At 42.2% G+C, this 14,599-nt stretch overlaps 1 protein-coding gene across 2 annotated transcripts in view; it reads right to left on the reverse strand.

Moving 5' to 3' along the window:
- Positions 1–14,599, reverse strand: part of Mboat1 (membrane bound O-acyltransferase domain containing 1) — a 107,926-nt gene that overhangs the window by 30,987 nt on the left and 62,340 nt on the right. Inside the window, exons 4-5 of one of the 2 annotated variants that reach the window (XM_052728957.1) lie at positions 13,160–13,255; positions 1,102–1,157 (exon numbers count right to left, since the gene is read on the reverse strand). In XM_052728957.1, the coding sequence (XP_052584917.1) occupies positions 1,102–1,157; positions 13,160–13,255 (152 nt within the window). The remainder of the gene's footprint in view (positions 1–1,101; positions 1,158–13,159; positions 13,256–14,599) is intronic. The other variant, XM_052728958.1, reaches the window with a different exon arrangement.

Genomic DNA, 14,599 nt, shown 5'->3' on the forward strand with positions numbered 1-14,599 from the left:
CCCACCCCCCAAAAAATCTTATAATGTTTTAAGTAAGTTCATAATTTGTGTTTGGACTACATTCAAAGCTATCCTGGGCTTCCATTCCTTAGGCCCATGAGCCATGGGTTAGACATTCCTGGCAGCCACCACCAAATAGCATTTCCATTTTCCTGGGACTTATTGATTCTGACAGTGTAAGTCACATTTGGGGATGTGTCTGAGCTCTGGGCAAATCAGGATGGTTGGTCACTCTGCAGACACCCCATTCTTGCTGTGGAATGACCCAGTTCTATGTAGAGTAGCTAAAGCCCCAAGTATGAATGAAATACAGGTGTCAATTAAAATGTAATCTGTCCTCACACTTGAAGTAAAGCAAGGAAACTAATTGTTGGAGAGAAATCTTCTCAACCGGTCTACTATAAAGACATGTCAACAGTTGAGGTCCATCTCAGAGCAGTACAAACCCACAGGGCACCTGCCCACTGCACCCCTTAACCCTGTATTGGAATCTTCCACCTGGCTGAAAGTCTCCCTCCCTTCCCTGGAGAACCACTCAAATGATGTAAATCGCATGCTCTGACCATTGTTAGGAAGGGCCTAAGTGAAAAAAGTGTTCTGTCTTACACAGGCAAAAGACTCTTCCTTCTCTCAGCTTTTTATAGGTCAGGCTAATCTTATCAGATGATTTTTCCAAGCACACACCTCCCCCAGGGGGCTAAAAACCCAGCATTAAACACCGATTAACCAGCCAATGCTGTTAAATTTTTTATTGCCCTCTAAGTTTTTCGGAGAGGAAATCAAAGCCAAAAGGAAGCCATTGTCTTAATAAATTTGGGTAAGGTCAGAGGGCATCATGAATTAACTTGAAAATGTAAACAAAAACCTCACTGTTCTTGGAGCAAACATGTTAGTAAATATGGACTGTGGGTTCAGTAAAGAAATGGGGACTGATGGCTGGGAAAGTTAAAGGGTGTAACTATGGAGGTCTGGAAACCTTGAACAAGAGAGAGCAAGGCCTGCCAGCGCTCACATAAAGCTTGGACTGTGTATGAAATACATGCATGGGAGTACTGGACACCTGGATGGTTCTGAGATCCAAGGGGAAGACTGTTTTCTCACCATCGTGAATTTGGAAAGCCAAGGTTGTAATCTTCTGAGTGACAATCATCAGAGGCCTAGAAAGAGGACAGAAAATAGAAACTGGTTCAAAAAAAGAAAAGAAAAGAAACTTCTATTACTTTGCATGGTGGTTTTCACCTTGAAGTTTACTAAATCAAATACAGAAACAACTCTAAAATATTCAATTTTTATCCCCCTTGCAATCTGCTTTACATGTGCAGACATAATAACAGTACTTGCCATGGTACTCTGTCCTCTCCTCTAGTGTTGATATTGCCTTTGCCAACTGAGACAGTCTGGGACAGTCTACATGAGACCTTCACATGACCGGGTCAATAAACATTGCATCATGAAAAGGGGTGAAGGAGGGCCAGCAGGATGAAATGTTCTTTTTCATGTTTCTAGCCTAAGAGCTAGCCCATATCGTTTAGACAGATGGTAGGCTAGACCATTTCTATTTGTCTAAGTGTACTCTGGGATGTTCAAATAATGATGAAATCACCCAATGACACATTTCTCAAATCATGCTCTCAATGTTAAGAGACACAGGATTGTTACTGGCTTCTTCATCCATGCCTGCTGCAGTCTGCTTTGTTTTGTTAAAGGCAAGTCTAGAATGCATACATAATAAGATATATCTGTCAAATGCAGCTGTCAAAAATAAGCAAGTAGTTAACAAAAGTAACAGCAACCTTAAATTGGTAAAGCCAGCCACTGTTGGGAGACCTTTCATGGGAGACACGGACAGACTTCTATTCGTCCCAGATAGGCGCCAATGAGAGCCAAGAGAAACGAATCTCCAGTCTAGCTTGGAGAACCAGTGAGTTGGACTAGTATTACAGGTGCATAGGTGAAGAGTTACCAGTAGGAACGTGGGCAACTTCTGGGCAGCTACTGTACGGAAGAGGACTCTGCCCCTATCTTCCCCTGCACATGTTGACTGTTTGTATATCCTTGAGGAGGGGTGAGACCCCATGAGCTTTAAGGGCCATCTTGTGAAGAACCTTACACACTCCGTTGGTGAGCCCAGTCATGTGAGGGACTTGTGGGAGTAATTGCAACTGCTCTATTTTAAAACAGCAACAGACATCTCATGCTCAGAAGATAGAGTCTCACAATATTCCCAAATCAAAACTTACCTGAAAAAGAGCAGTCATGCCAAAAAGCTAGGATAGTTGGATGAAGGTAAGAATCATCATTTTAACTTTCAGTTATTACATTACATCCCTGTAATCCCATCACCCAGGAAACTAAGCAGGAAAGAAGGCCAGGAGTTGGGGGCTAACCTGGGTTACCTAGAGAGACCCTGTCACAAAAGAAAAATAAATTTTTGTGCTTCAAAGTAAAGAAAATTAAAAGATGAATGAAAATATTTGTAAATCATATATTTTATAACTTAATAACAGACAGTTCAATTTAAAAGTAGTCACAGAATCTCAATAACTCTCCTCTCTTTCTTTCTGTGTGTGTGTGTGCGTGTGTGTGTGTGTGTGTGTGTGTGTGTGTGTGTGTGTGTGTGATCTGTAAATGGATAATAAGCACATGAAAAGATGGATGCTAATAATTAGCAGTCACAGAAATTCAAGTGGGAGCCACGGAGAGGTACCGTTCCCAAGCACCAGTACAGCTGTAATCAAAGTGATAGGCAATGGCAAGGGTTTGCATGGATGTAGAGAAATCAACACCCTCACACACTGCCAGTGAGAGTACGTGGTGATTAATTTTGATCATCCACTTGATTTGATTAAGGAACACATAGGAAATTAATGAAGCACACTTTGGGCTGTGTCTATGAGTGCATTTCAAGAGGTTTAACTAAAGCGGGGAGATTCACCCTACATGCAGATCGCGCCATAACCTGGGCTAGAGAAGCAGACTGAATAAAAAGAGGAATGGAGCTGAAGAGATGGCTCAGAAGAATACCAACAACTCTGAAATCCTCCTCCATCTCACAGCATGTTTGCAGAAGCCCAAGAGCCAATAGGGAGGACTTAAAACAACATAATGTTTGGGCTAAGAAAAATGGAGCTAGGTCTGCCTAGAAGAAGGGAGGGCATCTGTGCTCTGCTGGATGGAACAGGTGATAGCACCTACAGCCAACAAGAAGGGGACCAGGTCAGTCACTCTAGGGCAGCAAGCCATGCCATGTTCCTTTATGTTGAGCAATAATCGAACACCATGGTTTTAGTCTTCATAATAAGGGCTACCTCAGAGCTTCTAGAAGACCAACTTGGTCATACAGATCCATGTATCTTTGTAGCTCACCCTCTTGATGTTCAACAAGACCTCTGACCCGGAATGTACAACAAAGGCTGAGAGCTATTTTTCTTAAAAGAGGCTCACTATATATAGGCACTGCATTCACGGTAGTTTCTAAATATGGCTTTCAAAGTATCCTAGATGTCTTTCCAAAGCCTTTCTGTCTTTTTTTTCTTTCTTTTTTTTTTTTTTTTTTTGCTTTATTTTGGAAGTCTGGAAATGCTAAGAGTCAGTCTTCCTATGCAGATCCCAGCATATATTTTTAAATGTGTGCCACATTCTGTGGTGACCATCCTATTCGCAAAGCTATAAAGTTTTGCAGTCAACTTAACTCACACTTTCGTGGTGTGGTCTGAACACATGCATACCAATAAAGTGATAAGATATTATGGAATTAGCCTAGATTTCCATCTCTGTAAAAATATAGTATTTGTTTTCACCCAGCAAGGACTACATTAAATGTACTCCATTGCATAAACATTTAATAGTCTAACATGCACAGACATCTCCCTCCCTCTCTCCTTCTCTCTTTCTCTCTCAGTACCAGGGATTAAACCCAGGGTTTCATGTATGCTAGGGAAGCACTCTATCACTGAGCTATATTCTCAGTCCTTTCTTCAGAGTTTCATTTAGTTGCTTAGGTTTACTTTGAACTTACTATGAAGCCCCGGCAGGCCTTGAACCTATGACTCTCCTGTCTCAGCCTCCTGAGCAGCTGGAATTATAGGCCCGTGCCACTAGGCCTAGCTTAAATATCTGTCATATTTAAGACCCCATCTACCCGCATCAGTATCTTCCCTGTGTGGGAGGGGAAAATGTATCCAAGAAATCTCCTGCACCTCTGTTTCCATTTGCGTATCAGCTTCTCAAAGGAAGCAGACTAATGCAGGCTGTACTACTGGACTGCTCGGCCAAGTCGATAAATACTAATTAGTCAGCATGAACTCTCTACCACTGGAATATGCAAAAACCACACTGTTGCCATGCCTTAGAGAAGATGTCATTTTTATAGGGGGAAAAAAGCAGCAGCAGTTGTGAGTTAAATGTTATCTAGCAATATGTAATAATCTTGTGCATTATCTATTTCGTACTCTCAACAGGTAATGCTTTCATTTAAAATATCTAAAGAAGTTCCTAACAATTTACACACAAAGAAACAACTCGGGGATGAAGAGATGCTCGGCAGGTGAAGCATTTTCTGGGTGAGCCCGAACACCAGAGTTGGGATCCCAGCACCCACATAAATGCTAGGTGGGCATGGTGGCCTGCCTGAAATCCTGGGACTTGGGAGGCAGAAATGGGGGACCTGGAGCAAGCTAGTTAGCCATCAGTGCCGAATTGCTAAGCTTTTGGTTCACACAGAGGATCCTGCCTCAGTATATAAGGTGGAAATGATCAAGAAGGACACTCAACCTCAACCTCTGCCCTCAGCATACATGCATGCAGTTGCATACATCCATCTTCACACGCATGTGCACCCACATCCATACACATTCACACTACACACAAGAAAGTAAACAAGGCATGTGCTTCTAACATATCTAGAACCAGGACCGTCTGCTGAAAGGAAAAGTGGTTCTGAATCCTGAAGACTAGAATCTGCAAGCATGTTGACAGGACAGCAACAGACTGTCCCTCACAGAGCTACCCTGCACCCACAGCTCTTCAGTCATGACTGTCTCTAAGTGTGAACTGAGAACTACTGGGTGTAAACAGAGCCTCCAGACGATAAGGAGGCTTGGGAATTGAATCCTTAGAGGCTTCAACCTAAAAATGTAAGTCCCACCTGTGGTGGTATTGTGTTCCCCAAAATATTGTGCACCCTAATAAACTTTTCTGGGGTCAGAGACAGAACAGCCACTAGATACAAAGGCTAGAAAATGGTGGCACTCACACCTTTAATCCTAGCATTCCAGAGGCAGAAATCCATCTGTTCAAGGATACAGCTAAGCATGGTGACTCATGCCTTTAATCCCAGAAAGCAAGCCTTTAATCCCAGGGAGTGGTGGTAGAAAGCAGAAAGGTATATAAGGCGTGACGACCAGAAACTAGAAGCATTTGGCTGGTTAAGCTTTCAGGCTTCTAGCAGCACAGTTCAGCTGAGAGCCATTGGGATGAGGACACAGAAGCTTCCAGTCTGAGGAAACAAGACCAGCTGAGAAGTTGGCCAGGTGAGGTTAGCTGTGGCTTGTTCTGTCTCTCTGATCTTCCAGTGTTCGCCTCAATACCTGGCCTCGGGTTTGATTTTATTAATAAGAACTTTTAAGATTCCTCTTACACCCACCTATATTGTATTTCAATCAAATGAAACCATCTAAAGTACATCTTTTGGCTTATGATTAGTATTCATGCTCATTTTTGCCCAAAATTCAAAGCTCAGCATACAGGATGTGGGGGTTAATGTTGGCAACTGACAGGATCTAGGATCACCTGTAAGACAAACCTCTGGGAGCACCTGGGAGGAGTTCTGCAGACTAGGCTCCTCTGGGAGCACCTACGAGGGGTTCTGTAGATGAAGCTAGCCTCTGGGAGCACCTACGAGGGGTTCTGCAGACTAGGCTAGCCTCTGGGAGCACCAGTGAGGGGTTTTCTAGATGAAGCTAACCTCTGGCATACCTGTGAGGGGCTATCCTGAACTCACACAGCAAGCATAGAAAGATCAGGAGGAAATCCATAAATGGTTTCCTCATGCAGGTGAAGTCACTCCTCAGCACAGCGAGGTTTCTGAACCTGAGCTGTGCTCTGATTTCTCACCATCAGCACTCAGCCATAGCCTTAGATTCACACACCCTCAGCAACTTCATGCTGTGCCCTTGGCTCTGTGAAGCCTGTGAAATCAAGGAGAGAGGCCAGCATGGGGCACAGGGCTACCTCCCCATGTGTTATTATTTCCCCCATGATTAAAACAAAAATGAGTAAAATCATACTTTGTCTTCTTGAACTTAAAATGATTAGTCTAATTTGGATAAAGAAACATAAGTGAACAATTAGAAATATAAGCACAGAAATGAAGTAAGGAAAAACAGGCAGAAGAATATAAGTTTGGAACAAAAAGATAAAACACTGACAATCTCTAACCATGACCACACACACACACACACACACACACACACACACACACACACACACACTACTCTTTTCAAAGCTTTAAGCTCTATTCTTTGGCACTGACCAAGAATGCAGTCACCGCTTCTCATTTCAACAGGGCACTGGACAAATGGATATGGTGTAACTTTTGTCTGCAAAATTAAACTCTAAGTGATTGTGCCTGGAAACCTAGCAAGAGCCTGAAGTGGGGGTGAAATGTGACAAAAAGCCAACACTGAAATCTTTTGGCACATGTCTTCTCCTTCCAAACCATAGAATCCAATTATGTGGACACTGGGCAGAACATCAGATGGGGTGGCCAGATGTCATAAAGCCATAGAGGAAAACACTGCCCAAGGGCAACAGGGCAAATGGCCACCACCAGGAGAGGGAGCAAAGTCATAGTTCTAATGTGCACCCATACGATAGCAAGGAACACAAATGGTGACTGTCCCAAATGTCCATTCTGAATCTCCCTGATCATGTATTATGCATTTAAATATATTTAAATAACATTCCAGGAGTTTTCATCATGATACTACTAATAAAACAAATATAAAATCACCAGTAATGGTCCCTCCAGAAGAAACTCTCTTACATTTTCATTATTTCTTCCCATTCCTTTTCTATAGATATCCACATCCAGAGAAAGATATGGAATCTCAGCACAGATTCATCTTCTACACTTTAAAAACATTTTCCTCTTCCTCTGCTTTTTAATTTTTTTTTGAGACAGGGTCTCACTCCGTAGCCCACTAAGGTCTCTAACTCAGGACAATCCTCCTGCCTTAACCTCCCAAGTCCTGGGATTACAGGTGTGAGCCATTACACCTAGCTTAAAAACCTCAATGGAAGTATTAATTTAGCTCTTTGATTTAATTGTTCACCTATTTTAGAACAGTTAGGATACTTCCAGCTTTTCACTATTAGTGAAAATAGCTAAAAATTCTTGTGAATAAATTTTATTTCCTTACAGTAATTCAATTCCTATTAACTTAGCCTACTATAGAATATGAACTTAGAAAAAAATTCTTTCTTGAAACGTGTGAGAAAATCGCTTTCCAGAAAGGTTATGTGTGTCTCTCCTCCCACCGGCAGTGTGTGAGAGTTCTCGTTTCATGTTTTCAAAAGCATTTGGGTGACCTGAACTGCCAACATGAAGGCAGAAATCATCTGCCTGGATCTGGTCTAGACTGGAAAAAAGAAGTCAGAGTTCTGGCTGCCACCCTCGGAAAACGTAACTCCATTTGTACCCTTCTGTGAGTGAAAAAATAAGAGTCAAATCACCATAATTAACTTAAAAAATATCAGTGTTACTATAATTGCTGAGCTTCCCGAGCGAGAGGGGTGAATATTCTAATGCAGTGGTTCTCAACTTCCTAATGCTGAACCCTGTAATACAGTTCCTCACGTTGTGGTGACCCCAGCCATGAAATTACTTCATTGCTACTTCATAACTGTAATTTTGCTACGGTTATGAATCATGCTGTAAATATCTGATATGCGGGATATCTGATATGCAAGCCCAAAGGGGTTGCAACACACGGGTTGAGAACCACTGTTCTAATGCCTCTGTCGCCCACATTCACAGAGAAAACAAGAAGACATTCACAGCTATTAATACATGTATCGATTTAAATTGCATTAGTAGCACTGACCAAAGTGCATCTTGTGTGTGTTCTTTTCCAGGCCAGCCCACGGAAACTTGATTACTTTTGAATGATAAATAAACTTTCAAGTCCCAGAACAACCTAACATTCAAGTGCGTATGTTCTCCCAAATTAAAGACATCCACACATGTTCTGACACAAACACTAATCACATCCAATCCCACTAAACTCCGGTCTGTGCTCTTACACTTAAAGGTGCAGTAAAGAATGTTAAGCACTAAGATTTGCCCACATGCTCACAGGACAGACGCTCCCACATCAGGCTGCTTTGTGACACCACATTCCACTTTGAAACAACACTTTATCTCTTGACACAATCCTAAACACTGCATTTCAGTTGAAAGAAACAGCAAGGTTAAGTCAATTCCATTCTGAAAGAAAGCTTGTAGCTTCTGCATGCTTGTAGTAAGAACCAGCATTCTGGGCCAGTAAGATGGTTCAGCCAATAAAGGTGACTGCCACCAAGCCTGATGATCTGAGTTAATTCCTCAGGACTCATGTGGTAGAAGGAGAGAACTGACTCACAGAAATTATTCTCTGACCTCCAACATGGGTGCCATGCCATGCACACATACACAGATTAAATAAATGTAAAATATTTTTAATATTTAAAAAGTAATAATAATAATAAATTATTAAAGAATTAACCTTGGTGAAGATCCCCTATAATTGTTGCCAATTTATGATTGAAGCCCCTTGTCAATTTCAGGGTGGGGGTACCTCTCTACTTATGATGACTGACATTAGCCAGAAAGATGGGTTTATATCTGCCATTTTTATTCTAAAATAAAAAAGAAACAAACCTCCATGTAGTGGATAACATGGCCACTCATTCATCAGAAGACTAACTCACATACACTTTTCAAATAGTGAGCACACCTTCTTTGTGTCTGCTCCCTAAGCATGTCCTTGCAAGCTGAGAACTCAGCAGTATTTTGTGTAACCTCCAGAGATTTCTTACAGGAAGTTAAAAAAAAAAGCCACAGAATAAAAACCACTTGAGGAAATTCACCAAATGCAGAGAGTGATGAAGATGGGAGCTGATTTGTACCTTCCTTGTCAGTAAACACAGCATCAGCTCTGTGGTACAAGCACGTGACTGCTTCCCCCGAATTCCCTTGAACTTTCCATTCTGGTAACTTTCCATGGTTTTGAACATACTAAAAATAATGCAAAAGATGCTAGGTGTGTGATGCATACCCATAAACCCAGCACACAACTAAGAGGCTGATCTGAAGGTTCAAGCCCAGTTTATGCTATTGAAAAGAGACCAGTCTGGAATACACGAGCAGGACTGGAAAGAGAACAGGAGAAAAATGGACGGTGTTACTAAAACAAATGGAGGAGGAGGTATAAGACAAGCATCCAAGACGTGAACGGCGAGATGTTCTTACCCCACACAGTCAGGAACAAGAGATGTGTGTTGACCCATCAAACATCAAAAGATGGATAGTCATGAATCAATGTGTATGAGCTGCTTAAAGCTGCTATGACAAATTGTCATACGCTGGATGGCTTACAACAACAAAATTTGAGTTCTGTTTTTTAAATTCACAGTCCTAGACAACAGAAGTCCAAGGCTAATCAGATGCACATGGTGGGGGTTCTTTCTGGAGGCTCAGCAGGGTAATGTACCCCATGCTTCTTCCTGGCTTCTGCTGGTAGACAACAATTCTTGACATGGCTGGACTCTGGCTGCACCCCTAATTTCTACCCCATCTTCACACAACCATCTTCTCTCTAAATGTGACTTGGCTCTATCTATACAGACCTTCCTACAAAAACCAATCAGACTGAATCTAAAGCATATACTTTGACCCAGGGCCATCTCAACTTAACTAACTACATCTGCAAAGACACTGTTTGGAAATGAGGACACAGCCTGGGGCTGGGTGGACATGAGTTTGGGAAGGACAGCCAATCCTGGGCTTGATACTGGTCACATGTTAGTTTCTATGTGATCTAAAAATAGGAGTGCACACTCATTCTGCAGCTGTACTCACTCCTGTCTGTCTCTTCCATGTCTGCTGTACACAGAGTTCCCAGTCTATGTCTGCTGAATAATGAATGAAAGAGCCGTTGATGGAGGAGCAGGGCCTTTCCTTGGAGTGTAGATCCCCTGCACAATGGTAAGCTCTTGCATAAACTCTGCTTGAGATCGCTAGGGTCACTTCCTCTAGCATAAATAAGGGAGGAAAAACAAAACAAAAAGGTGCTTGCAAAGCAATCTGAGCGAAGAATCCTTGATATTTTCAGTGTTCTGTAATGTTCCCAGCAGCCTCATCCACATTTAATTCAGCAGCCATTGTTTTTACTGTACTAAACTTCCTTCAGTGGCTTCTCAAAGTCCCCCAACTGGTTTTAGACAAACTACTATCTCTCCTTTCATATACATAAATCCATATTTATTTATTTACATTTATAGATATGCATACACACCTATGCCCACACATTTATAGATAAGTGTATATATAATCAGCTTCTATGTAAGCTGAGATGGTTAAGTTTATATGCCAACTTAATTGGGTTAAAGAATGCCCAGGCAACTGGTAAACCTTCCTTTTGGATATGTGCATGAAGGTGCTGAGAATCAGTGGCATAAGTGAAGAATCCCTGTCCTCATGGGTGGAGGTATTATACCGTCCACTGCAGTCCTGGACAGGACAAGCAGGCAAGGCAAGTGTGAATTCTTCTAGTTCCACACTGGAACACCCATCTTCTCCCTTCAGAGATCTGAACTCCTGGCTTTTAGGCCTTAGGCTCTGGCTTAGTTTGGGTTTCTATTGCTGCAACAAAACACCATGACCAAAAACAAGTTGGGTAAGAAAGTGTTTATTTGGCTTATATGTCCATATCTGTTCATCATCAAAAGAAGTCAGGACAGGAACTCACACAGAGCAGGAACCTGGAGGCAGAAGCTGATGCAGATTCATGGTGGATCCTAGCCCATCAGTTAATTCTCTGGAAACACCTTCACAGACATGTTAAGAAGTGTACCTCACCAATCGAAATCTAATCAGGTTGACAATGGATCTTGACTATCAGCATTACTGATCACAGGCATCATCACTTCCCCTATGCCTATGTACAGCACAAGAACCATTGATTTCACACATTTAGGCCAGTCCCAGTTCTTAACCTTATTTAACACCAATGAAATAAGCCTCTTTTAATTGATGTTGTTAAACACCTCATAATTGGTGGCACATCCACTCGTTATGATTCATAGGAATTTACGTATTTTCCCCCCTTAGAGCAAAGCCTATTTACCAAGGATTCACTGAATGAAGAGTAATCTAGCTAGAGGAGAGAAGTTGGGTTCTCCTGATCCATGCTGGGGAATTCCTGTCAGATGACATAGAGTCACCAGGAACAACAATGCCTTCATTCCACAAGAGTCATAAAAGGCTGTGCTTGAACTAATATGAACATACATATATACATATATATCATACACACACACACACACACACACACACACACACACACACACACATATAGATATATATAGAGAGAGAGGTGTGTGTGTACGTGCAGGCTCATGTGCACTTGTAGAGGACAGAGGACAACCTTGGGTGTTATTCCTCAATTGCTATCCTAGTTATTTGAGACAGGGTCTCTCATGACCTGGAACTCTCCAAGTAGGCTGGGCTGACTGGCCAGTGAGCCCAGGAATCCCCTTATCTCCGTCTCCCCAGCACTGGAATCATGTGCATGTGCCACCATACTTGGCTTTTTTCTGTGAGTTCTGGCGATCAAAGTCAGTTCCTCATGCTTGCAGCTAAGTGCTCTATTCACTTTGCTGACTCCAGATGCCTCAGCGCCATGACACAGAGTTAGCAATGGCCTGTACCAGAGGGCCAGTACGGAGGGGGATGGCCCATCAAGTCACAGGTCACTAGCTGTACCAAGGACTTCCCTTGTAGTTGATACAAGTCTAGAGGATCTGGAGGTGGAATCATGGGTTCAGTAGAGCCAAAGGATGCTAAAAGGCATCATGGTACCACTTGTTTATCAGCTATGGTGTATTATTAACTAGTAAGAGGTGAAGTGTAGGGGGCTGGAGAGATGACTCAGCAGTTAAAATTCTTCCTGCTCTTCCAGAGGACTCAAGATCAGTTTCTCTGGCTGGCATCCATCTATAATTCCAGCTCCAGGGATCCAATGTCCTCTTCTAGCTTCCACCATAATGCATTCAAGTTGTACACACACACACACACACACACACACACACACACACACACACACACTTTTTAAATCCTTTTAAAAAAGATGAAATATATAAAGGAAGTGTGCTGGAAAGTTTTATATAAATTGGACACAAGCTAAGGTCATCTGAGAGGAGAGAACCTCAATTAAGAAAATGCCTCCATAATATCCAGCTGTAGGGCATTTTCTTAATTACTGATTGATGGGGGAGGGCCCAGCCAATCTTGGGTGGTGCCATCCCTAGGTCCTGGTCCTGGGTTCTATAAGAAAACAAGCTGAGCAAGCCATGGGGAGGAAGCCAGTAAGCAGCACTCTTCCATGGCCTCTGCATCAGTTCCTGCCTCCAGGTTCCTGCCCTGCTTGAGTTCCTGTCCTGACTTCTTTTGATGATGAACTGTGAATCGGTAGTGTAAACCAAATTAACACTTTTTCTTCCCAACCTGCTTTTAGGTCATGGTGTTTCATCACAGCAATAAAAACCCTAGCAGGAAACAGAATAGATACTTCAGGTTTTGTGGGCCATACGTATAACTATTCTACCCTGCCACTGTAGTACAAAGGTGGCTGCAAACAAGGCATAATCTCATGCCTAACTGTGTTCAAATAAGACCAAAGAAAACGGGAGGGGATGAGGTTCCTGGGTTGTAATCTGTGACCTTCTTATAATGTTGTACAGAACAAGTAAGATTTTTACCTCACCCTCATTAGCACAGTATCTCACTATAATTTAGCTGGTCATGATAATCCTTAATGTGTACTTGGTGTTTATAGACCCTGAGAGACTTAGTCAAAGTCATCAGTCAAACACATCCCCCTCCAATTAAGATACTCACCCAGAAAAGTCTGTAGTGAGAATTCCATAGTGGAAGATGTATATTCGGCTGATGTGGCATATCGTAAGGTAGCCCATTGCTACAAAAAAGGAATACCTGAAACCCAAAACACAGGGGACCAGATTAAAGTGCATGACAGTAAGGTACTCAATAAATGCTCTCCTTGTCCTCTCTCTCTCTCTCACCCTCTACAAGCGACTGATCACAAAGTCTTGAATGTTCCAGCTACATCCTAGTCCATCCCATCTCCCCTTTCCACTCCTCCAAGCCCTTCATCTTTTCTTACCCAGACTGCAGCTTTGGCAGCAAAACGTATCAACTGGAACAGCCTTACAAACTGCAAACCCCTAGGTTCTTCCTCTAGCTATTCTGGTTTAATTGGTACCAGGTACATATGGGCATGTTCTTGGACTCATTCTTGGCACAAACCATTATATTTATATGATGAACTTCACTAAACACATATCACTACCATATGCTCACGACTCTCCCTACCCACACCTCAGGCATCCATTATCACTTACTTGTGAGCAACTCCCCTGTGTTTTTCAGAGAGATGGCACAGACAATATGACATATGAACTAGCAATACACACCTGTGGCAATGAACACTGAGAGACATTTATGTATTTATGTATTCTTATCAACTTGTAATTTTAAAGACATATGATAATCTGTGCAATGGAAAGAATGCATGCCCCCAATTTAGAAATGCTAAAACCCTATATGTATGTTAAAACCCTAACCTCTAGTGTGATGGTATCGGGTGCTAAAGTCTTTGAGAGATGATTATGTCATAGGAATAGAGCCCTAGTGATTGGGATCAGAACCTATATAAAAGAGATCCTTCTGTGCCCATTGTGGTGGCACACAACTGTAATCCCAGCACACGAGGGGTTGAGGCAGGAAGATGAGAAGTTCAAAGTCATCCTCAAGTACATAGGAAATTTGAGGCAAATCTGGGAAAGCCAGGGGATATCCAGAGAGCTTTCCCATAAAAGAATGCAAGGAGATAGATGTTCACCAGAAACCAACTAAGCTGGTTAGAACCTAGCTTCCATTCTCCAGAGATACAACAGACTAATTTCTATCTTTTATTCAGAGGATATCCAGAGAGTTTTCCCATAAAAGAATATAAGAAGATAGATGTTCACCAGAAGCCAATTAAGCTGGTTAGAATCTGGCTTCCATTCTCCAGAGATACAACAGACTAATTTCTGTCTTTTATAAGCCACCTAGCTAGCCTAACTAGAGTGCTTTGTTGCCAGCCTAAGCAGACTAAGACACACTGATGAGCTACTGTCTCCCTTTCTTGACTGTACGTTCCGTGAAAGCACAAATGTCCCTTAGTGTTTGTTAGCCAAATCCACCTACTATGTGTTAAACGTACAAATAAGTATGTGAGCAGTACTTTTCTTTAAAGTGTCCAATGAACTCATC

The sequence above is a fragment of the Peromyscus californicus genome, unplaced genomic scaffold (assembly GCF_007827085.1).
Source record: "Peromyscus californicus insignis strain IS unplaced genomic scaffold, ASM782708v3 Scaffold_8__1_contigs__length_139910024, whole genome shotgun sequence".
NCBI classification, from domain to species: Eukaryota; Metazoa; Chordata; class Mammalia; order Rodentia; family Cricetidae; genus Peromyscus; species Peromyscus californicus.